Raw genomic sequence first — 26,083 nt, forward strand, 5'->3', positions numbered from 1 at the left:
TTAAGCAGTAGGGTAGAAAGAACTAGTCTAGGTTCTCTGATAATTTAGTATTGACTTTTCTTTCCTTTTTTAAATGTTCCTACTTAAGACTGCGGAGGAAATTTGAGCTAGGTGGGCGCTTTTAAGCATCTGTGTAAAAAGACAATAGTTGCCTCACCTTTAAAATCAGTGCATGTGTGGTATCTTAATGTTATTTGCACCTAGTGTCAGATATTAGTAATACTGCACTACATCCTTTGAGAGAGATTGTCAACTCAATTGTTATGTACACCTCATACATCTCCAAAACAGGAGTAAGTTTTACTTCCCTTTTTTTCTATCATAAGACTAAATATACCATTATTGAAGAGCCCAGTTTTATCTTGAAAGCAACACAAAAACATTTTTATTGTTTCATAGAGCTGCGTCCATTCCTTTAGCTTGTATATAAAACTCTTTCAGTAATAACCAAAATCATTTTTCAATCCATTCACGTAGGGAGGAGAACATCCTGCCACATCTTGTCGATAAGGTGTGGCAGGAGAAAACTGAAAATAGTACATGATGCTCTATATGTGGAATCTTTTCTATGTACAGAATTATTTGCTTTACCACATTTCTTCCCATTTTGGACACATTTAGATTTATAGAAATAGATTTTGCACTTACAGCAAGATAAAATAAAAGACCTTAAAAATATCTTTAAAGTAGATTCCCTGGGGATAGTCAAACCAATATATGGACTTCAAAAATTTATTTCTAATTTCTTTAGCAGAAAAAGTGACGTGTTACTGGAACTTAGGATAATTGTGTAATACCAAAAGTGCTCAAAGGACTCATAGGGAAGGCAACAGTTAGGAGTTAAAATGGTTTTCCTGCAGTTGTGGACCCAGAGTCTTATCCAATAATCTCCCACATCAGTTCAGTATTGCTCTAACAGCTCTAAATGGCTTAAATCTGCAGTCACTAATGTGTGTTTCTTTGCCTTATGTTTTCAAGGTACTAATATTGGAACCAACCAAAATCTATCAACCTTCATATTTGTCTATCAACAATGAAGTTGAGGAAAAGACAATATCTATTTGGCATGTGCTTCCTGATGACAAGGTAAGTTATGTAATTATTAAGACAAGAGCATTTTAGTGAAGGACTTTACTCCCTTCCAGCACTTATGTATTCCAGCAAATATCTGCATTACTTAAGAAGAAATAGCTTCACTGTGTGTTTATCTCGGCATAGATACATCTTGTAGTATAAATTTGTTAAAGTTGGGTTACAAATTTCACTTATTTAGTAAAACATAACTGAACTTATTTGGACTTTTAATAACCATCCAAAGTACGCTTAAAATGAGATGGTTTCTCTGTTTTATAAATTCATGCTATAAATTATGTGTGGGAGACCTGAGACTTAAAAGATGCATATCTTAATTCTAGGAAGCCTATCAGAATAAGACCACTCTAGTCTTATCCGAGTGTGATTATAGTTATCATTTCATGACACTGTTTGGTTATCTAAGCAGCTGTTCGATTTCAGATTAGCTCCTGGCTCTGTGAGCTGGCACGGCCTCACGGGGGCTGTGCTGCCCTGGTTTGCAGACGGGTCTGAAATGCTCTCATTTCTCCCTACAGCAGTCATTTTAGTAACTCCTTCCACTTCTGGATTTTATCAGTTTTGATGCATGTGTAAATCTTACTATTTTTTTAAGTTATAAAAATTGCAAGAACTGATTTCAATCCATTGGATCAACCACAGAAATGAGAAAAGTCTTGTGGCAAAGTAGTTTTGTGGGGTTTTTGGTAATTGTTTTCCAAAATACCCTTAAATTTTCCTTAATAGTCATCCTTAACAACTCAACAAATATTTCTGGAGCACTTACTCTGTGATAGGAGATCCCAGGCACTGTGTTAGGAACGAAGGAACCAGATGTATGCAAAATAAGCAAAATTCCTGCTGTCTACTCAGGCAATAAGTAAATACAATATAGAAGTATATTAAAGGGGAAAATATGGCAGAAAGGGGGAGTTAAGGAGTACATTTGGAAGCATGAGGTTGCAATTTTTTAAAATATCCATGTCAGTTTTATTTATTTATTTTTTAAAGATTTATTTATTTATTTGACAGAGAGAGATTACAAGTAGGCAGAGAGGCAGGCAGAGAGAGAGAGGAGGAAGCAGGCTCCCTGCTGAGCAGAGAGCCCGATGCGGGACTCGATCCCAGGACCCTGAGATCATGACCTGAGCCGAAGGCAGCGGCTTAACCCACTGAGCCACCCAGGTGCCCTCCATGTCAGTTTTAAAAATGTCTTTGAGTCAACAGTCTTGTGTTCAAATTCCATCTCTGGCCTTGGCAGCATGGCTTCTCCACATCCCAGTGTCCTCATCTGAAGAATGGGATGATAATAATATCCACCTCAAAAGGTTGTTGTTAAAAGTAAATGAAATATTATTAGTAGGGTATATTGCACAGATCCTAACATGTAATATATGCTTACTGTATTGTAACAACAGTAATCCACATATGAACTGAGCCCTAACATTGAAACCCCAGAACTTAACCTGGCTTGGCTCTTTAGCAATCATTTGGGAGGTCATTGGTATTATATTTGGACACTGTGGTATTGTAATTTATAGTAAGAAATAAGGATTTGGTCTTCATCCGCTTCTGGCACAGATTTCCTAAAGCCCTTAGAATTTCCAAAGCGCTCAAAGCCATAAAAGTGTTTTTCTATTATGTTAATAAGATGACTTTTGGACCCACCTAAGGATGAGGCCTGTCTGCCAAGAGAACCAACTATGGGTCCTACCCCTTACGTCTAGGGAGGGGGGGAGGGGATAAATTGAATGGATCTCCCATGGTTGGTGGAGTTAATCAATCATACCTACGTCATGAAGGCCCCCCTCCCCCGGCCAAAACCCAAAAAGGACGGGTTCAAAGAGCTTCCAGGTGGGTGAACAAGTGGAGCTTTGGAGACGATGGCAGCCCTAGAGAGTTCAGGGAAGTTCTTAGCCTTTCTTATGCATCTTATCCATATGGCTATTTCTTGGGTCATATCCTTTCATAATAAACAAGTAATCTAGTAACTAAAATGTGAGTTCTATGAGCCACTGTAGCAAATTAGTCAAACACAAGAAGGGGGTCCTTGGAGCCCCCCATCTATGGCCAGGATGATGGCATAACTCCAGGTGGAATTGTCTAGAGACAAAACCAAGAATAACTAATGTAACTATATACATGTTGTTCACATTGTTTAAAGTACACAGTGTTTTATTTACCTTATTTTAAAGTATATGCCTGTATGTTCTCACAAGCAGAAGTAATCATCCGTAGAAAGTACAAAATCTAAGAGGTTAGGAAACAGGAACATTATCTGGGAGAGGCGATTTTCAAAGGCTTGATTGGAAAGAGCAAGGTTATCCAAGGACACTTGGAAACAGAATGGAACTAAAGGAATTAGCAATTAGCAGGGCCAGGAGAATGAGTGGACAGCCAGAAGACAGAAAAAGAACAGAAAGTAAGCCAGAGATTTTTGGAAAATGAATACTATTTCCAGCTAGTTGTCTGGAAGTTCTTTGTTGAATAAAGTTAGCCTTGTATTGACTCTCATGTTTTGTGACAACTGTAGGGACAATTTTTATATTATACTGAGAAATAAATAAATGAAGATGTAAAAGAGTTCATTAAGAAAGGTAATGGAATTGGGCCATGAGTTGTCCAGTTTCCACTTTTACCATCTTTGATCAAGAAGAATTACATTTGCATTGTCCCCACTGTGCTAAAAATTCTCCTTGTTCAAAAATTTAAGCTTTCTTAAATCAGTTTCCATTTTCAAAGTTATGTCAGTTTCTTCGCAAACCCTGGTTCTATCCATAGCATGTTCATTACCACTATCTTTGTCTATAGAAGTGATACCATTGGAATGAGGACAAGTAATAAAAATAACTCTGCTAATATTATGTTAGTTTAAAGCAACTGGAATAACTATAACTAATAACAGACAAATAGCAGGGGTATAGATCTGATGTTAAACTAAAAATGGATTCTTTTTGTCATAGGATGGGTTTTTTTTTTTTTAAGATTTTATTTTTGAGAGAGAGAGAGAGAGAGAGAGAGAGCACAAGTGCAAGCTGTGGAATGGAAGTTGGGTGGAGGGGTAGAAGGAGAGGGAGAATCCCAAGCAATCTCCCCACAGAGCTCACAATCCTGACCCTCCCCCAACAGACCATGACCTGGGCCAAAATCAAGAGTCAGAGGCCCGATCAACCCAGCCACCCAGGCACACCTTGTCATAAAAAGTTTTAAATTTTTATCTAAGAATAGAGCAGAGCGTGTTGCTTTTCATTTATCACTTATTTCTTTACTCCTTCTCTCAGGATTTTCATTCTAAAATGTGGAATGAACAGTTAGTATATACTTTATATTGCAGCAGTCAAAACGTTAATATCATTATACCAATTCCTAAGAGTCTCAGAACTCTTATTAGGGAGTTACTCTAAGTCAAGGACAAAATAAATTGAAATCCTAATCTTTAAACAGTTCTCCCTTTGTTCAATGGTTGGTAGTTGTTTGAAGTCAAGTTAGTACTTGAAAAAATGTCTGCATGTGCACAGGAAAGAAAAACTTAGACTGAGGCAGAGAAACATTTCTAAGATATTTTAAATGGTTGTTATTTAGAATCCCTTCCTTTTGTGGAGTCTGAGTACTCCTGTCCTGTCTGGTGGTCTCTCAGGGAAAGGTAGCAGACAGCAGGGTCCCAGTGGAATATGAGGTGCTACCTCACACCGGCTCCAGCCATGGCCCCTCTGCGAAGACCTAGGAAATTTATGAGTGGAATATGATTACCTCAGATTCTAGATTTTGATGATATGATCATCGCATCCATCAAGGATGCTTTTAGATACAAAACTCCCACCTAAAAGTGGCTTCACAGATAAGGAAATGTTACATCACAGGAACTTCTCAGGGGCAGAGGATCATGCTGGCAGTACGTCAGTGGTTGAACAGTATCAGAATTCTCGGGTGGCTTCTCTAAATGCTCTTGATTTTTCTTTCCTTGTCTTAAATAGCAGCTCAAAGCATCAGTTCACACACAGCTTCCCAAGGAAAGGGTCCGGCCCTCCTTTTGTATCATAAATTGTGCCATGTGTTCATGCCTAAACCAATCACTAGCAAGGAGAATGGACTTACATCGCCAATTTAGACCAATCATTATACCTCATTGCTAAACATGGCCACCTGAATGCCGACAACATTCAGCTCTCCTTAGCAAAGAAGGAAGAGTGTGTTTGTTGTCTAACAGTTTCTGCCAATGGAGAACTCCCGCCATTTTAACTCAATGTTAACTCCTAGTCCCAACTCTAGTGACGAGGGCATAGGATCTGACACTAACCAGTTACTACAGTATGGTGCTTGTGCTGAGTCAGTTAGCTTGAATGTCCATCTGCGGCTTGTTGAGGCTAATTATTCTAGCTCTGCCTCTGGCAATCCCTTTCCCCAGATTCCCAGACAGGCCCCAGGAACTTTTTAACCGCACCGTTGGCCTTGTAGCTCACCAGCGCCTCCATGTGGTGAGTCCCAGTAGCAAAGGCGCTGGGGAGCTGGGCCTCCTTATTCCAGATCTCCATCGCAGGCCCTGGGCTTCACACCAGTAAGATAGAACATTCACTGGCAGCACTTGCAACCTTTCAGTAACCTAACATTCTGGAAATGCGGTTCTCCTTTCCTACAAACCCAGCCCAATCTATCTGGGAAATCTCTCCTTGCCTGTTCCCAGAACAGGGCTGATATGAGATAGATATTACCAGCGTTGTCCTGTGGGTGTTTCCCAGTTTCCCTGTTCAGTTGCATGTTTGCCTAAGCGCCCTACTAGCTGTGCCTTCTGCCACCACCTCCTGATCCTGGACGCAGGCTCTGAGGATAAGGCTGAACTGTACGCAAGTAGCATGCGGGTAACAGCTGCAGCTCCGGGGTCCCATCTATTTAGAAGGTCACCTGAGGCCACCAGGATTTAGAACCAACTTTCCATATTACCAGCTGAAGCTGCAGGGTGCTATTTTAATTTAACTCCCTCTGTACTCTGGTGAAAGAGAGCCACATTCCAAGAGCACCTTTCCATGGTCCCTTCCTTTCCTGAGCACGAGCACAACATTTGCTCTGTGTTAATTCAGGTCACATACCCGTGACCTGACTGGTGTGCATTGAAACTAGTTTTTTCGTACATCTCCTTTGGGCTTGGGAGGTTCTATTTTTATTTTAAGTTGCATGGTCCTAGCAAAGAACTAGGTGCTATGGATATAAATTGTGGCTTTTTGATTTGCTTCAGCCAAAAGGAGAGTTCTGGTCCACCTCAGAGCCACAGGCTTCCTTACCCATTTCACAAGTCCAGCCAAGACCTCAAGCTCCTGGCAGTATTTTAAGTGGGTGGGTAAGAGCTTGTTTTCCTGGTTGTTTCCCATTTACAAAGTTGAATTGGCCATCTGAATGGACTATTGTAGAGCACTTGCTAAACTTGGACATGTGTATCGACTACTTTATTTCTACTAAAATATTTATGTTGTCAATTATGTGCTGTTACCAGACATATTTTTATAGGGAATTCATAATTTATTTAATTTAAAGACATGAATGTAATAATTTAAACTTAGTTTGAGTAATAAACTCAAAAAATAAATTTCCACATTTTTTTCATCTTGGCCCTGTAATCACCCATGTTTATCATATGATAATCAAATTTTTATGTTCAGAATTTATTACTATATTGAATTTTGCATAAATTAGGTCATAATGCATTGTAGCTATGACAGACACTATCTGCATGCATGTACTACAGACATACTTGGTGTATTATTTTCTGGAGAAATAGAACTACCATTTCAGTTGAAAATTTAACTAAAGATAATTCAGAAATAATCATCTCTAAAGCCTTGCAGAGGCTTTATTCAAATTAATGTTTTTCTTTCTCAGAAAAGAAATATTACTCAGCTATAATAATTGAATTACCTTGATCACTGGGTTTTTATTTAAAAAATTAAGACATGACAGTTATTAGGTTAATTTGCTAAAGATCAAGTTTTTTAGGATTTAATGAGAGTAATTCCCCTAGATTCTCTTGGAAGCGGTTTTATTGAAGTACAGAAATTATTAAGCAGTGTAAACATCACCCTTGTGGCTTGGAAATGAATTACAATTTCCATCCAGATTATTAAAGAATTATGCACTCGGAAAAATTATTCTGTGTATATTATTTTAAAATAATAAAACAAAATTATGTTATTTTCATTCGGATGACTCAATGTTTGTTGTTCTTGTCGTTCTTTCCCTGTGTTCTAGAAAGGTATACATGAGTGGAATTTCAGTGCTGCTTCTATCAGGGGAGTGAGGTAAGTTTACTTGGTACATTTTTTTTTTTTTTTTTTTTTTACTTAGAAGACAATAGAACTTTTAGTCAGGATTTAAAAATGCAGAGAACTTGAAGAACCCTTCTCTTGATGAAAATGCTCAGCCTCCTTTTCTGTCTTTGTTATGAAAACATCTATAACAAAGCTTTGTTAGTCGAACTGACTCTGTGCCTGTCACCCGCTTCAGATGTGGAGAACGAGGGGTAAATGTGGACTGTGGACCAGAATCACGGTGTTCATAAAAGTGAGCTATCCGGGTCCTCTCCAGCTGGTTGAGCTGTGGGTTTATGTGCTAGGGTGGGTTTCTAGTCGTTTGAGATGCCAGGAACTAATCTCTTCTTAGGTGTAACCAAAAAGTCCACATGCCATCGATCACATTGTGTCCTAGAGTTAACATAACCTATTAGTGAGACTATGAGAAATTCATTTTTTAAAAATTTTTCCTCGGCTTGCTGCTAATGACGTGTTCTTGAGATTATAGTGGCTCGCTTCAGTTTAGTTCTGTTCTGACGTTGCCATTATAAAGCCAGTAGGTCAGGAAATGCCATTTCCTTGGATTTAGAAATGAGATTTTTTCCAGAACCAAGAGCCACTGGTTAAACATTTAAATACTTACTTTATAGAAGCTCAGGCTAAACCAACTCTTGGAAATTTCAAACCAAATTACTTGTGTTTACTACTATTTATCTCCACATAATAAAGAGAAATGAGAGAAAACAGATTTCTGGAGGCTGGTTACACAATACGCTGTTGCTTTTGGCATAATAATAATTGGTTTTGTTGGAGCATGAACTGGTAGAGCCGTCTGAGTCACTGATAATTGGAGTTTGCCTGGTAAAACCACCTGTTACCTCTTGAGGGATCTGCAGAGAAACAAGCAAGATAATGGACTGACTCATTTGCTCTCTTTCCAACCAGTGCCTTCTCAAATAAAGTTTTACTCTCTTAATATTTAATTTTTAAAACCAGTCATTAGCAAGGCAATTGTTATTTATTACTGCATTTCTAAACAGGTTAGGAAAGTACAGTAATAGAAATTCCACCTTATCATATCTATTTTCCAATGAAATTTTTTAAATTAAATATGGCAACACTCCATAAACTTCTGTTGTGACTTGCAGCATATATGTAGAATCCTTCCAGATGGCTTCCTGCTGGTTTATATGTTGAGAAACTTAAGCTGCAGTGTGTGTCTTCAGAGGGAGCTAACTTTTCTTGGTTTCCTCCTTTATAAAGAGATAACCACAAAAGTAAAACACACCAAAAACCTGAGTCAGCAGTTTGTCTTGCATCATCTCAGAACTTGCTTGCTCAGCTCAGTCAACAGGCATGTATTGAGCACCAGCTGTATGTCAAATGTTGAGTCCTATTCTGCTAATACAACAATGACTAAGACTCGCACTCTCAAAGAGCTCACAACCCATCAGTGGAACATTTAACAAGGAAGGACTGCACAGTCATTATTGAGCTGACAGTGAGCCAAGAAATGACAGATCTATGTTTAAGGAACAGAGGCACAAGAGAAAGTCTTTCTGTTTAAGGTAGAAGTAGGGAAGGGAGAGGGTAGAATCTAAGCTGGGCCTTGAATGAGGAATAGAATTTCTTTAAAAAGTCAAAAATGATGTGCATTCCAAATTGAAGGAACAGCAGATGCAAAGGCATAAAATAGGAATTGACAAAAGAGGGTCCACAGGCCAAATCTGGCCACTGCCTGTTTTTGTAAATAAAGTTTTATTGGAACTCAGCCATGTTCATTCATTTGTGTATTGCCTAAGACTGCTCCAACACCCAAACTTGAAATATTTACTGTCTGGCCCATTACAGGAAATATTTGCTAACCTTTGGCATAAAACAGCATGGCCTGAATGGTAGACTCAAAATTATTTCAGTTGCTATAAAATTGCATGCTGAGTCAGAACCAAGTGCCGTTTCACATTTCCTCACACCTCTAAAATCTCTACAATCCATGAGGTGCTTTGACTGCCTCCCCACATTGCCTTCCTGGCTTTGGAAACATTTCGCTGCTCTGTAGATGCCAAAGAACTAGAATCACGGAGCTCAAGTCAGCCACTCCATACTTCTGCCTTTTCTCCCGTATTGCAGTGTGGTGCTGTAGCAGGCAGGACAATTTCCTGTGCTTGGTTGGAGGGATACATAACGGAGGTGTACTTACAGCCCCCCAGAGCGACCCCACCCACAGATATGAGTAGGAGCACAATTCTCAGACTCTTAAGTAATTTTAGTATTGTGGTATGGGGGGAACGTCACTTTTTCAAGTGCCATTTATTATATCTTTTTGCTATAAACAACATTGATATCATAATGGGGATTGGATATAAAAGTTATTTATTTTGCACTGCACCTTCATAGAAGTATTGCTGTTTCCCTGAATAATTCTTTTTGTTTCTTTCAGTATTTCTAAATTTGAAGAGCGATGCTGTTTTCTCTACGTGCTTCATAATTCTGACGATTTCCAAATCTATTTCTGTACAGAACTGCATTGTAAAAAGTACGTATTCATCATTGTTTAGGTATAAAAAATACTGTTCGTACCTGATCATTACTTTTAATTAATGAGTGAACATGTAGCTCCTATAAGGAATTTGTGGCTGTGTGGTTGTATAAATATTTCATTTGGCCTAATAGTTTATAATTATGGGGTATGTTTAACAATCAGAGAAGGGGGGGAGAGCTCTCTTAAATAAACCATGATTTTTCTTAGTCATAATTTATTTTTCCACAGATAAAACATTAACCAAGACCTGCCAGTTAATGACCAACTGTTAATGTCTCATTTTTAAAGTGCTCACTTATTGCAATAGATGATTACCAAAATTTTCATTCTTGAATTCTTTGAACAGGGACTCTTAACTCTGGTTCAGATTAGAATCAGCTGGTACATTTTAACAAGTGCCTGGGCCCTACCCTTGACAAATTATGTTGGATTTCCTGGTGGGGGTATAGCTCGAGTTAAGAGCCAGTGATCTGATCTATACCCATAAAAGACAGTCCAAAAATCCATTCATTGCACTGTATGCTTGTGTTAACCTCCCTGGGTGTATTTCTCTTGAGCTGATAATTAAGTACTTCATGCTCCCTTAGGACATAGTGACTGACTATGGGGACCCAGGCAAGTGAGTAACAATTTAGAAACCAAAGTGCAGGTAAAAGCCAGCTTAGACTTAAAATTTTCCTGAGTATTGTTCTTATTCGAATAATCACCATCTGAGCCCATGGTAAATGACTAATATACTAATTACAATATATAGTTTTTTTTATCTTGGTACCAAAAAAGAAATTTATAAATCCGTAATTCTATAGTCAGCTATAGAACTATATGGTTATAGTTTTATCTTTATTATTATAAAATATATAGAAAAAGATTTGGAAATAAGAAATAATTCTTAGCACACATATGGTCTGCTTTTCTACTTAAATTCCCAAGGATACTGATTTGTTTTTATGATAATGATAGCCAAGATTTATGGAGTACATAACCCAGATCTAATATCTGCTTTAATCTTCAAATAAAAACTGTTAGGTAGCTAATATTAACATCTTCATTGAAAAGAGTCTTAAACAGTTCAATGAACTTAAAATCATATATAGTAAAAAATGAGCATCTGGGATTTGGACCAAGTACATGTAACTCTAGAATCCAGGCTCCAAAAAATTATGGTGTTCCCATCCCACTGTATTATATTCTGCTTAGAGATGTTCATAAAAACTTTGTGTGAATTGCTGATGGAAGTCTTTACCCCAGATCTTTAAGTCTGTCTTTAAAGTCAGATTTTTTTTTTTAAGGTTTTTCACTTTCTTCTTCCTCTTGGTTGAATTTGCCTTTGTCTCTAATTCATCAGGATATTTAACCTTCCCTAGGGCATACTATTACTCTGATTAGACTTGGGAACTTCTTTTTCTTGTCAGTGACCTCTAAGAAATGTATACAGATAAAGGAAAAGTAGAGAAGTAGATACCACATGCAAACTCCATAGATCGGTTCCAAATTCCCAAATGGGCTTTGTCTATTTTGTTCCTTGTCACAGTTCCAAAGGCCGAATAGTTTTTTTATCCTAGTAGACACTCGATGAGTATTTGTTGGATGGATGAATGGATGGGGGGGGGGGGGACGGCTGGATGGATGGATGGATGGATGAATGGATTAAAAAGAGGTACAGAAAAAAAAGAGGTACAGAAAAAAAAGAGGTATAGAGATAGAAAAAAAAGTTCTGAGTTATAGAAGGTAGATTTTTCTTATCCCACATAACCTGCTCTTCCCTTGGGCTGGCAATGCAGTGTGTGACTTACATGTGAGATCATCAGCCTCTAGTCATAGTGCCTCCCATGCTTTAAGTTTGTGAACTGTTAGGAACCCCTCTGCATAGACTAGACACAGCTAGTGTTACAGGGAGCAAATCTGTTTCTTGTTGTGACTATTTTTCTTGGCTCTTAAATGATCTACAGAAAAAAAAAAAAGAAGAAGAACAACAACAACAAAATAAAAAACTTCACAAGAAGAGTTCCCGAAGAGAATGTCACCAAAAAAGCCAGCTGTTCCTAATTCATATTGGTGTTTTGCAGATTGTGTTTACAGAACACCATATTTATGATAGTAAAGGCAAAATATTTAATGACTGACGTCAGATGCTGTAGTGGCCCACACTATATCAAATAATCACCTCAGAATTTAGAGACATTATTCCAGATTATGGGTATTTTTGTTAATTCCCATTTTAAATAATAATATGACCATCAGCAAAACAATAGTAGCTTATTTTAATAAATGCACTCTGTTAATCACTTTACAAGTATTAGGTCAAGTAGTCTTCCTAACAACCTTTAAGTTAGATACTACTATAAACTCTGTTGTGATGAAGGGGTGAGGCTCAGAGTGGTGGAGGAGCTTGCCCCAAGTCACACAAATACTAACAATCTTGGCCTGACATCCAAGTCCCAGAATCTTCACATCTCTATGAATTTGTCTAGCTTAATTGTTCTAAATCTATATTACATTATTGTTGTTTGAAGTGAGGCATTAGGTTGGACAATTCTACCAGCCTGTCTTTTTCTTTTTGAAAATCCTATTTTTTGTGTTGATATTGATAGTTTATTGTCTGATTTTTTAGAAAGTCTCTTCGTTCCCATTTTTGGCTCTGAAGTCACGTTGGAACATACTTGCTTGTATTTAATATCAGATGTATTCTGAGTGACCACATACCAACTGTCCTTGTAGGTTTTTTGAAATGGTGAACACCATCACTGAGGAGAAGGGGAGAAGCACGGAGGAAGGTGATTGTGAAGGTGACTCCTTGGAGGTAATGACTCTGGTTGCATGTTCATTTTACAAAGTTTCTCTGTGTTTTTTTGGTTTTTGTTTGTTTGTTTGTTTGTTTTAAGATTTTATTTATTGAGGGGCACCTGGGTGGCTCAGTGGGTTAAGCCGCTGCCTTCGGCTCAGGTCATGATCTCGGGGTCCCGGGATCAAGTCCCACATCGGGCTCTCTGCTCAGCAGGGAGCCTGCTTCCTCCTCTCTCTCTCTGCCTGCCTCTCTGCCAACTTGTGATCTCTGTCTGTCAAATAAATAAATAAAAACTATTTAAAAAAAAAAGATTTTATTTATTGAACACCTGGGTGGCTTGGTTGGTTGAGCATCTGCTACAGCTCAGATCATGATCCCAGGGTCCTGGGATAGAGTCCCACATTGGGCTCCCTGCTCGGCAAGGAGTCTTGTTTTTTTTAAAGATTTTATTTACGTATTTGAGAGAGTGTGAAAGACAGACCACAAGCAGGGGGACAGACAGAGTGAGAAGTAGGTTTCCCGCTGAGCAGGAAGCCTGACACAGGGCTCAATCCCAGCACGCTTGGATCATGACGTGAGCCAGAAGCAGACACTTAACTGACTGAGCCACCAAGGCAAGCCTTCTCTATGGCTTAAAAAAAAAAAAAAAAAAAAAAAAAAGAACATTTAAAGTCTTACTGGAGGACGCATTGGGGGAGGACATGTAAGTGGTGATGATGGGTGAGGAGCTAGAGCCTGTGAGCTTTCCCTTAATGCTGAAAGCAGCTTATGGAATTCCTTGTTTTAAGAAAGAGCTGAAAAGGACACCTGGAAGGCTCAGTAGGTTGAGCGCCCAACTCTTGATTTTGGCTCTGGTCATGGTCTCAGGATCCTAGGATGGAGCCCCATGTCTGGCTCCCCACTCAGCAGGGAATCTGCTTGTCTCCCTCTCTCTCTGCCCCTCCCCCTGCTCATAGAGGCAGGCTTGTCCACGTGCTCTCTCTCTCTCAAATAAATAAATCTTAAAAAAAAAAAAAAAGCTAAAAAGCAAACATTGGACAACTCTTACTTAGGAATACTGAGTTTTTATGTTTTGTTTACCTGATAGTAACTGTGCTTTATCTCTGAGGATGCTGATTTACCCTCCACACACAGGCCACAGTGCCCTCGCGTTTTTTTATGCTCCTCTGAGATATGTGCAATTCAGACAAGCAAAATACAGTGAAAATTCTGAATGGCATGACTGGTCATGGCCTTCCTCTGTGTGCTACACAGAGGACCTGGACCAACAGAAGATTAATGGAATACGGAAAGAAAGTAATAACAGTCACCTGAAATGCTGTTCCCCTCTGACTTCTGCCTCAGGGACACAGGACACTGCAGACACCTATTCCTGCTTTTTTTGTCATGACTCCTCGGTGATAAAGAGCCTTTCATCTCTGTAAAGACCGTGTGGAGTGTCCCAAGAGGGCTGACCCCCGTGCTTGACCCTCCTCCAGGAGTGACAGTAGGCCAGCTTCTTCTCTAAGCCCTGCCCAGTGCTGGACTTGAGAAAAAATTCAGAATCCAAACAATGCTGAAAATGTCATTTCTAATGTTAAAGTGAAACTGAGGAAGCTAGAGCACCAGCCTGTCTGGCATTCTTATTTATTAGGTCACTTTGATAATGTCATCCCACATACTAGAATCTTTATAAAAACACTGAAGTCGTAGGGTAGCAGTTGAAGGAGAATTTAAATATAATAACCAAGTGTTAACTCTGTGCAGAGTTAAGTTCTATAATTATCTAGCAGTTCTCTAGCTTTGATGTTCCTAGGTAAGCCTAAGGCTCTTTCATTAAAGTTATAAAAAAAATGATAGGACCTAATTTGGGGGGGGAATTTTTTTCCCCATGCATTAGCTTGTTGCCTATAGGAGGAATAGATAATATTTACTTGTATATGTTTTGTATTTTACAACTTTTATTTTCTTATTCAAGTGATTTTATTAGGAATTAGATCTCTTGGTTCCTACATCAGTGGTCCTTGATTAGACCTCATTATCTTTGTGTTTATTTGGTTTAAATTTAGTCACTTGATACACAGCAATGACCAAGGTAAAAGGTAGCAAAGACAATGAAAATGAAATACTTTTATTAGTAAATATAAAATGTTGAAGTGGGTGGATTGGAAAGTCCATAAAGTTCTCCTGCAATGTCATAAAATGCTGGCTTTTTTAAACCAGTGAGAGCCATCCTGTGTTTTCTGCCCTTTTTTAAGGAACTAAATCCATCTTACCAAAAATACACAGAGCATAGCCAGGTTGTGGTCACCATATAAGACAACGTAGTCTTCTTAATTGATTAAATTCACAGTTTGGACTCTACTCCAGAAACCACTTTAACCATATTCATAGCATAACACAGGCCTAACAGCCTTAGAATTTGTGATAAATTTTGCCAGCTGATTTTTCTAAGACTTGGTTTCCTATAATGTAAAAAAAAAAAAAAAAAAGGTAGGTAGATCGCTTTTTTTTTTTTTAAAGATTTTATTTATTTATTTGAGAGAGAGACAGTGAGAGAGAGCATGAGCGAGGAGAAGGTCAGAGGGAGAAGCAGACTCCCCATGGAGCTGGGAGCCTGATGCGGGACTCGATCCCAGGACTCCGGGATCATGACCTGAGCCGAAGGCAGTCATCCAACCAACTGAGCCACCCAGGCATCCCAGTAGATCACTTTTTTAAAGAGCTTCCACAAAGATACAGAACCAAGATCCTTTGATCTGGATACAGTAATAAATAGGGTGGCTGTGTGGGGCTTTTTCTGGTCAGGCAGTCCATCTGCAGGCACTGAGAACAGTCACCAACCAAATAAGGAAGGGGATGTTCCAGATTCTCCATAGGAAGAGCCAGAGGGTTTTATAATTGCTGGGCGGACCTCACAGAAACCAGCTTACACAGTCTTGCTGATGCATCAAAGTGCTCCTACTCACCCCTCTCAAGGAAGTACAGGGATTCTATTCTTTTTTTTTTTTTTAAAGATTTTATTTATTTGACAGAGAGAAATCACAAGTAGATGGAGAGGCAGGCAGAGAGAGAGAGAGAGGGAAGCAGGCTCCCCGCTGAGCAGAGAGCCCGATGCGGGACTCGATCCCAGGACCCTGAGATCATGACCCGAGCCGAAGGCAGCGGCTTAACCCACTGAGCCACCCAGGCGCCCCGGGATTCTATTCTTTTAATGTTAGAAAAACACTCTTCCACTCTGTCCTTTGTATGCTCTCAGAATAATTTAAAATCTTGGACACAGAATGGCTTCTACAGTATTCCCAGTGTACTGTATAGCATATATAGTGAATTCCAGCATATTTAAAATAAGTATGTTTAAATAAGTTGTGGGTAGTTTTCCATTAAACCCCAAAAAGTGACCTTGCTGGCATTCATGTGTTGGGTGGAGTATGGGGTGGCAATGTTCTGTGGGCACAATGGTCATGAACAGAGATTGCGGTGATGATCCGGGCTGTGAACATTGGGACGTCTGTCTTCATTCTCCCTCTCACTGAGTGTCCCTTTGTAGCCAGAGCACCTTGGGGAGATGAGTCACTAAATAGTCTGAACTTACATTTTCGCCTAACTTTTGATAACCACATGATTACATTTCTTACATATCTTCAACATTCTTAATTTAAAACGATCTTATTGGTGTTCTAAATATTTGATGAAAATGAATTCTTTAGGGGTGCCTGGGTGGCTCAGTGGGCTAAGCCTCTGCCTTCAGCTCAGTTCAGGATCTCAGAGTCCTGGAATTGAGCCGTGCATCGGGCTCTCCAGAGCCTGCTTCTCCCACTCTCTCTGCCTGCCACTGTGCCTACTTGTGATCTCTCTCTGTCAAATCAATAAATAAAATCTTAAAAAAAAAAAATTCTTTAATTTCATTACCACAAACTAGACTCAACCATCAGCCCCTAAATGACACACAAAACACAATTCCTCTACTTCCTATTCGTGATAGTGTAAACTTAGAGACCATCTTTACATGGCGATTAAGATTTATATGCAGAATAGTTGCTTTCTTATCATCACCTCAGCTGGGGATAGAACTAAAGTTGTTTCAATGCATGTGTCAATTATTCTGAAGCCTTTGGGAAGCCAGGGCCACAGCAAAATTAAAATGTTGGAAAGGTGAAACATTCTTTAATGTTGACTTCACTTAGGATGTTGTCAACATTGGCAAACTTCAACTATCAACGTAGTTCTATAAACTACAAATTTGAAGCTAATCCCTAGACTTCTGGATGTTTGACAGACTTCTAATCTGAAGCCCGTATTAAGATCTACTTTTCTTTTTTATTTGACTCATAAGGTTTCTTTGAAGCAGTACAGTTGTGGGAGGAATTCAGCCTCCTTCAGGTCATGGTCTGCCGCCTTCTTCAACTGATCAAGCCTGACTCTACTGAAATTGCTGTGTGGGGGTCAAGAGCCGTAGGCTTTCGTTCTAACTTTGCTAATGGCCAGTTTTATAACTTTGGACAAAATTCATAGTCTTGGCTAGGCTAAAATGATTGGATTCCTCAAGTGCAAGTGGACCAAGAACACCTTAAATATGTTTTCGTGTAGTTTTTCAAGCTTAGTACAAACTATGTGAGGTTATTTCAAATACAGATCAGTCCCACTTTCAAAGGACTTTCCTCTGACATGGAAAGGCAAGGAATCTGTATCTTAAATAATTTAATGGTTCGGTAAAGTTATATTGAAATCATTGAACACTGGATTGCCGTTAACTCTAAGAGTTCGAATACGTATCAGCTGTGGTCCCTATTTTGTTCTCAGCCTTCCATAGTTTTGCTAGTACCTTGGGCATCTACCCAGCAGCCTCCTGGGAGAAACTCCTGTTCTGCCTCTCATCTTCCTCACACCACAACGTGTCTCCAGCCCAGTTACCTAATCTGCTCTGTCATTCCCCGTCTCAGGTTTTTACCATCTCTCCCGTGGCCTCATCTCTCTCCTGCCATCAGTATGCATCTCTGTAATCATCAGAAAGATCTCTCACACGATTTTATCCTGTGACTCCCCTCATTAAAAACCTTTGATGCTACTCTCTGTAGAAGTTTTCCTCAGATACAGTGTTCTCAGCCCTCTGGCTGGAACATCGCCTTGTCTTTCCACCTTGTGGGCTGGGATGGCCAGACTCTTCCATTTTGCAGAGGACTAAGGTTTTCTGCCCCTGGGCTTGATCTGCAGATGCCCAACTCCACATGCCTTTTCTTTGTCCCACCTGGTGACTGCATCCTCATTTTTTGAGATGCAAGTCAAGTGTCATTTCTCAACACTGCGTTTCACTTTCCTCTGCTCTCCTAGCATTTCAGGCCCCTCCTCTGCCTCACTTCTTCTCACTGCACTGTAATTTTGTAGTCCATGCCAGACTATGGACATCCCAGGACAGGGCTGTGGCTCTGTTTCCTTTCTAATCATGTAGTCTCACATGGTATGAGGCATCCAAGCAGAAGTAGTTCAGTTAGATCAGAAGGCTTGGAAGGGCTCGAAGGTGGTGTGTGATAAAGCTCAAACTGGGGGAGAGAGCTATGGATTGGAAGGGACAGAGTAGGTGCTCTGACACTGTCCCGGAAGTTGTTCAGTGTTAAGTAAGTGAAAGAATGAACACCATAATCCAGCTGCATATCATAACCAAGGCATTATTGACTCATTCTCTTTTCATCTCTTTCTGTTTTTATCTCCTTGGAGGAAAAAATGCTAGACACAAACTATCAAGGTCCTTTTGGCCCTCAATACAAAATATGGTGTGTCTCCCGCCTCGCTCCTCTCCCAAATACATACATATACTCCACCTCTCCGAACCTCTGCCTCTCTCTCTCTCTTTCCCTCCCTCCTGCCATCCCTTTTCCTCTTTATCTCTCTTTCTCATATATTCATGTGTACCTCACTGTTTCATCAAAATGGGCACATGGCTGACCTGAACCTGAAGCAATCATAGTGCCAGGCCCTGTGCACCCATGTGCACCATGTACTTTCTAGTGTGCAGAAAGAGAAAGTTGACCCCTTGAGGCGTGGAGACAAGCAAGATAAAAGGAACATTTTGACGTAAACACCTGCAGAATGATGGAATACCTTACCATTTCCTTTTCTGATGATTTGCTTTACAAACATTAACAGTGAATTATGGTTTAGAATTCATTGAAATCAATTTGGAATCATCAGCACGTTGGTTTGTTTGTCTTTAACATCCCATTTCTATTTTTGCACATATCTGAAGCTCAACGCCCACATTTACTGCACTAAGAAAATATATCCCTTACGGTGCTGTATGATATGAGTACCAGTTTGTCACTCATTCTTTCCTTCTGTTGGGAAGGAAAAAAAAAAAAAAAAAAAACTTTTTCCTCTATCAACTGTCCAGTGATTGGGGGCCTGCAAGTTAACTGACAAAAGACAGATTAACAAGAGAAAAGGCAAGGTTTATTCAGATACATGCGAGCACTTAAAGTGGCTTCTGATTAGCTTGAGTTACCTTTGCTTATCCTCCTGAGAAAAGTCCTTCATAGGACTTTAAGGAAAAGCATGCAGTGGGAAATTAATGAGGGAAAAGTGGAAGGCACAGAACGTTTTGGCAAGGTTTTGTTTATGTCATTTCTTATCTAGGTACGAATGGTCCTAAACCTCCCAGAGAGGGGATTTTGGCAGCTGTATTTTCAGGAGGCTTTCTTTAAGCCAGCCAAAAAGGTTTTTAATGCAGCCGCTATTGATTCACATGTTTTCAGCTTAAACTCATCTTTATACCACATTGATAGTTATAAATTCACTTCACTCAATGAATATTTATTCACACCTATTATGTGGTAGTCATTATCCTAGCTGCTGGGGATACAACAGAGAAAAATTTGAGAAAAATCCCTGCCTTCACTGAGCTTACATCCTAGTGAAAGACCAGCAATAAACAACATAAATAAGTAAAATGCATAACATGTTTGATAATAATCAGTGTTAAGGAGAAAAATTTAGTAGGAAAGGGGTCAGAAAGTTACAGTGTAACAGAGCATGCAAGTTTGGACCAATAAGCAGGGGAAGGCTCATTGAGAAGGTGATATTTGAGTAAACTCTTGGAAGAAGAGATCTATCAAACTGGTTATTTGAACCTAAACATTTTTAGCATTTTATTAATGTTCCTAATCATTATTAATGTTTTTGACATTTACATATTAAGAAGGCAATAGAGACTGAAAATTGACGAAGTTATTCTTTGGGTCTTTGAGGTGACCACTCACGTAATGTAATTAAGCCCCAGAGGGAAGTGTATGGCCTTTGGAAGTTGGCTGTGTTACTGTAGGTCCCTCGACAGCGCGGGAACTAAGTGAATCACCACTTTGTTGTTTGGCCTTGTCAATATTGTCTTCCTACGCTGATTCCCTTTCCAGTACCAGACTTAGATTGTTCTGGGCAGGCAACAATAGAGGGATGATTCTAGAAGTATTCCCATCATTGCTTCAAAATGCAGTTGTTTCCCTTAGCAACAATCTAATTCACTAACTTATTTCTATGGCAATAGAAATAGAATGCAGAGTATATAAGCAGTGTATTCTTACCTTTTATTTTTTTTTTTTTAACACTCTTTCCTCCACCCCTTATGTTTTCCATGTTTCCAATTTAACACACCTTTTCTTTCCAGGGCCAGCTCTGTTCTACTTTTTCTGACTTATAGACCAGGCTAGTCTCCTCAAACCTGCCTTTCCAATTGATATGTCTATATGGTCAGAATAGAAAGAAGAAATTTTTAAAATGAAGTAGAAATTACTCCCTGGAATGGTTGTCAGTCACTTTGGTTTTATGAAAAGCCCTTTCAATTTTTACTGTGACTACTTTGTTCATCAGGAATCATCTGCCATACCTAACAAATAATCTTTTAAAAAGAGAAAAGTCTTTTGATGCTTTGGATTCCAGAGGGGAGCTAAAACTAGGGCAGCCTCATGGAGGTTTATACATTCTTCACCATACTGTATAAATATCCGTGTGGCAAAACTCCTTTCAACTAAGAATAAACTGATGCTGATTTTCAATGTTTTGTTTTGGAACCCGGTTTATTAAAAAAAAAAAAAAAGTGATTCTGTTCAAGTTTTCTATATCCTGATTAATCAGTTAAGTAAATAATTACTGAGCATCTGCAAACCAGATACTGCCAAGACTTGAGGTAGAGCAATTAAAGATAAATCGTAGCTCTCACAAAGCTCAGAGTCCAGACAGGGATGCAGACTAAGCAAGAGAAGGAAGGGTTACCAAAGTATGAGTAAGGACAGAAAGCCTTGGAAGCACATCAGACCAGAAAGTAACCCAGCTCTTGAGGGTCAGGGGGGCAGTTGGGGAAAGCCTCTTCCAGCTTGGTTTTGAAAGACGAGGCAGAATTACCTAGGTAGAAAACACAGCCTGTGGAAAGGCACAAAGATCTCAGGAACGTCACTGAGAGATTTTGAAGGAGGTTGTTGAGAAAGAAGGTTGGGCACAGAGGCAGCACAAAGAAGCCAAAGGGCATTTATCCCGTGCTGAGGAGTTTGGCTTTGATTCTGAAAGTAATGAGAAACCTTTTAGTAAAGCAGAGGCAGTGGTACAGACATGGACAGCTCACTTTGGAAGTTTGGACTTTGGAAAATTCACTGCCATCTTAAAGATCGGGGAACAGCCAACAGGAGAGGAGGGGAAAAGGGAAAGCCAGTTAAGAGTCTGTAGAATTAGTATAGCAGATATGGGGAGTAAGGGAAAGGCAAGAATGGAGTCTCAGGTGGGCACCAGCTGTCTCCCAGATATCTGTTTAAATAAGAGAATGAATGTTCCCGTGAATATTCATGACACACTAGAATGCTTTTATCGTAATGGTGTTTGGAAACAAAGTAAGAATATCCCTACAACAATGGTAGTGATAAGAACACTGAATCAGGAATCATGAGCTGGGTGTAAACAACAGCTCTGATTGATTCACTGGAAAAGATATTTCTGATCATCTGTAAGTTGAAGCTAATCATAGTATGACACAGGTTTATTGTGACCATCAAATGAGATAGGTTATGGACAGTTTTTTTTTCTTTTAAATTATAAAGCATTATAATAATGTAAGGTATACTAGGTTTCAGTGTGCAGGTTTCTCTACCCTTGGTAAGGCACACTAGCAAAGATAAGCACCTTTGGTGATGGTCCCTGCCCTGCCTTCTGCTGACCTGGGTCCTGTCTGGTAGATTTCCAGCATGTGTGGCACAGCACGGTGGAAGTCTGGGCCACAGGAATTGGGTGTGGAGTCTTAGGCTCTTTCTGGTGGAATTTTTTGACAATTTTTGCTGCCACTTTGCTGGAGCCCCATGTTATCTTCTAGTCTGAGGAAATGGCTGAATGATTCCTGCTCCCTATTCCCTCACCCTGAAAACATGCCTGATGTTCTGCTCTGGACTAGGACAGTCTTCAGCCTTACATGAGACATCCAGAACAGGAGTATTCTTTTATGTACGTTGGGTACAGTGTTGCCAGTGGAAAGGTTAGATGTGTCCCTTCCAGAGCATGGTGTCTGTCCTTAGCCAGAGAAGGGTCCATGATAAGGAGGCCATTGCTCATCCAGTCCTGGTTGGCTATTGGGCATAGTTTTCCCCAGGGAAATACAACTAATTGCCTTCTGTCAGTGCTTAGAAACCTGTTGGAAACAAATAAACTGAAGCTGGTAATGACAAAACCACAGTTTCCTCATCTTCCTTGGCTATGGTCCCTCAAGTCGAGTGTGTGTACCCTGGAGAGTTTGCAGAGTGATCTGACTACTACCTTTGTAGGTAATTTGTCCTTTTTAATGTCTGCTTCCTTTTTGATCTTCTTTCTGTTCGTTTTGTAATTTCCCTGTACTATGTCTGCTTGTGAATATATTTTTTATTTTTCCTACTTAGGGCTCACTTTCTGGAAGTTAACTTTGGTTCTGTCTCAGACCTGCCTGGCCTTTTTTAGAATGTCTTATCCTTTTTTCCTGCTTTTTGATTTCTTGTTTTATATCTCTATGTTAAATGTACTTATTTTGAAGTTTTTGTGTCATTTACTTTATGAAGTTTAGGAAGACTGATATTTGTCAAATCTGCTAACTCACGGGCAGTGAATTATTTCCTTATATGTTTTAAAATTTGGGGTTGTGAGCTCAATTTCAATGATGTATTATGAGTGCAAATCCTTTATAGTCCATCTTAAGGGAATCTCCCTTTAAAATGTTTTTGCTTTGTTTTTGCTAGCACTCCAGGGATGTCCAAAGCTCAAGACCAATTATGGTATCCTAATAAGTGTAAATTTTAACTAAACCAGCATGAGAATCAGCCTGTGGTTGAAAGTATTCAGAAAGTATTGTTTTTGTCCACCTAGAGCTTAGTTTAAGACAGATGAGCTGTATTTTTGTTTCCCACTGCAGTGGGCAAGTGAGCAAGTGGGCTGACTTTATTCTAATCTACCCTTTCATCAAGTTACAGTCCTTCAAGAACCCTTGATTTCAAGGGCCCAGCTCTTCACCTGGTATAGGCACAAGGCCCTGTTTCATATCCCTTCATGGGCATTAAGACAAAAGCACTAGAAAAGGGGTTGACAGACTATAGCCCAAAGGTCAAATCCAGCCTGCCACTACCTTTAGTAAATGAAGTTTTACTGGATATAAGCATATCCAGTAAACATATAAACATAAAAACATACTGGATATAAACATTAACATATATAAACATGCCCATCTGTTTATATATTGACTGAGCTCGTGCTACATGGCAGAGTTAGGAAGTTGCCACAAATCTTAAAGTATTCAATATCTGACTCTTTGGAGACAACATTTGCCAATCCCTGCCCAAGATTAATGAGACTGAAAGCCCAGCCTTCATCCCCACACCTTGGGCTGCAGGAACATCAGTTATGATTACTCTCAAGTGGTCCACTTTCTCTTTATTTCTAGATCCTGGCAGCCTTTACTTTTTTGTAAGCCCTGCTGGGCATTTAAAAGTGTGTCTATTTGGGGTTGTCTGGGTACTCAGTTGGTCAAGTGTCCAACTCTTGATTTTAACTCAGGTCATGATCTCAGGCTCCTGAGATCAAGCCCTGAATCAGGCTTCACACTAAGCATGGAGCCTGCTTAAGATTCTCTCTCTCCCACTCCCCATGCCATTCCCTTGCCACTTGAGTGCTTGCTGTCTCTCTCAATCCCTCTAAAAAAAAAAAAAAAAGAAAGAAAGAAAGAAAGAAAAAGTGTGTCTGTTTTATTTTACAGAGGGGCTTTTAGCAGGAAGTCTTCTAAATACCAAGTCTGCCATATTGCCAGTACCAGAACCCATTTTCTGTTTTCGTGGATAATATAGATTGCTATGTGCATAAGATGGTATGTATGAACTTAATGGCAAACACAAATCAAAAACATGCTGTAGATACACAAACAATATAGAGAAAGAAACCCAAGCATATCGCTAAAGAAGGCTATCAAATCACAGGGGAAGAGTACAAAAGAAGAAAGGGACAGAGAACTACAAAAACAACCATAAAACAAGTAACAAAATGGCAGTAATTACATAGCTCAAAAATTACTTTGAATATAAATGAACTAAATGCTCCAAGCAAAAGACATAGGTTGACTGTATAAAAAAGCAAGACCCGTCTACGTGCTGCTTACCAGAGATTCACTTCAGACCTAAAGACACCTGCAGATTGAAAATGAGGGGATAGAAAGACACATCCACTATGCAAATTGAACCAAAGAGAAACCTGGGATAGCAATATTTATATTGAACAAAAGAGACTAAAATAAACACTAAGGAGACAAAAAAAGGATACTACATAATGATAAAGGTAGCAGTCCAACAAGAGGTTGTAAAATTGCATATATTTATGAACCCAATACTGGAGCACCCAAATACATAAAGCAGCTAATAAAAGACATAAAGGAAGAACTTGATACAATAATAGTAGGGAACTTTAATCCCCCACTTACTTAAGTGGATAAATCATCAAGACAGAAAATCAACAAGGACCCAGTGGCTTTGCATGAGACATCGGACCAAATGGACCTAACATATATTATATTTAGAACATCCCATCGCAAAAACATGGAATTCTTATTTTTTGAAGTGCGTATAGAACATTCTCCAGAATAGATCACATTAAGCCACAAAACAAGTCTCAATCAATTCAAAAAGATTGAAATCATATCATGCATCTTTTCTGACCACAATGTTTTGAAGCTAGAAATCAATCACATGAAAAATTCTGGAAAGAACACAAGTACATGGAAGTTAAATAACATGCCACTGAACAATAAGGGCTCAATCAAGAAATTGAAGAGACTGCTGGGGAGTGGTGGGGGAAGGATAGGGTGGCTGGGTTATGGACATTGGGGAGGGTGTGTGCTATGGTGAGTGCTGTGAAGTGTGTAAACCCAGCGATTCACAGACCTGTACCTCTGGGGCTAATAATACATGACATGTTAATAAAAATTTTTTTAAAAAATTGGAGAGACAATTTAAAAATGCATGGAGACAAATGAAAATGAAAATAAAACAGTCCAAAATCTTTGGGATGCAGCAAAAGCTGTTCTGGGAGGGAAGATTGTAGCAATCCAGGCCTACCTCAAGAAGCAAAAATATCTCAAATAAACAACCTACCCTTATACTTAAAAGAACTAGAAAAAAGAAATCAAGCCCAATACCAGTAGAAAGAGGAAATAATAAATATTAGAACAGAAAGAAATTAAATGGAGACTAAAAAAAAAATGATAGGAAAAATCAGTGAAACCAGGAGCTGATTCTTTGAAAAGATCAAGAAAATTGATAAATTTTTAGCAAGACTCATTAAAGGAAGAAAGAGAAAAGAAAAGGGGAAAAAAGAACAAAGAAAAAGGAATAGAATAAATCAGAAATGAAGGAGGAGAAATAACTGATACCACAGAACTACGAAAGATTATAAGAGAATATTATGAACAACTATATGCCAACAAATTGGACAACCTCGGAAAAAATGAGTAAGTTCCTAGAAACAGAAAACCTTTCAAAACTGAATCAGGAAGAAATAGGAAATTTAAACAGACCAATTACTAGCAATGAAATTGAGTCAGTAATCAAAAAGTCTCAAAAAACTTTAAAAAGCCCACCGCCAAACCATTTCACCGGTAGATTCTGCCAAGCATTAAAGAGAAGGTATTACCTATTCTTCTCAAATTATTGTCCAAAAAAGGAGGGGTTGGGGAGGGGAAGGAAAGTTTCCAACTCATTCTATGAGGTAAGCATTACCCTGATACCAAAACCAGATAAAGACACTTGAAAGAAGAGGGAAGAAAGGAAGGAAAGAAGGAAGGGGAGAGGAGAGGTGGAGGGGGAAGGGACAAAGGAAGGGAGGGAGGGACCGGAACTTAAGGCAAATATCTGATGAACATAGATGCAGCAATCCTCAATAAAACATTAGCAAGGA

The 26,083-nt window shown here is 39.2% G+C and overlaps 1 protein-coding gene across 2 annotated transcripts in view; it reads left to right on the forward strand.

Annotated features, from left to right (window-relative positions):
- Nucleotides 1-26,083, forward strand: part of MAP3K5 (mitogen-activated protein kinase kinase kinase 5) — a 199,889-nt gene that overhangs the window by 117,245 nt on the left and 56,561 nt on the right. For both annotated transcript variants that reach the window (XM_004740273.3, XM_045066319.1), the window contains exons 11-14: nucleotides 979-1,086; nucleotides 7,309-7,358; nucleotides 9,790-9,885; nucleotides 12,610-12,691. In XM_004740273.3, coding sequence (XP_004740330.1) covers nucleotides 979-1,086; nucleotides 7,309-7,358; nucleotides 9,790-9,885; nucleotides 12,610-12,691 — 336 coding nt within the window. The remainder of the gene's footprint in view (nucleotides 1-978; nucleotides 1,087-7,308; nucleotides 7,359-9,789; nucleotides 9,886-12,609; nucleotides 12,692-26,083) is intronic.

This window comes from Mustela putorius, unplaced genomic scaffold, assembly GCF_011764305.1.
Source record: "Mustela putorius furo isolate JIRA1106 unplaced genomic scaffold, ASM1176430v1.1 tig00003863_pilon_pilon_pilon, whole genome shotgun sequence".
Taxonomy (NCBI): Eukaryota; Metazoa; Chordata; class Mammalia; order Carnivora; family Mustelidae; genus Mustela; species Mustela putorius.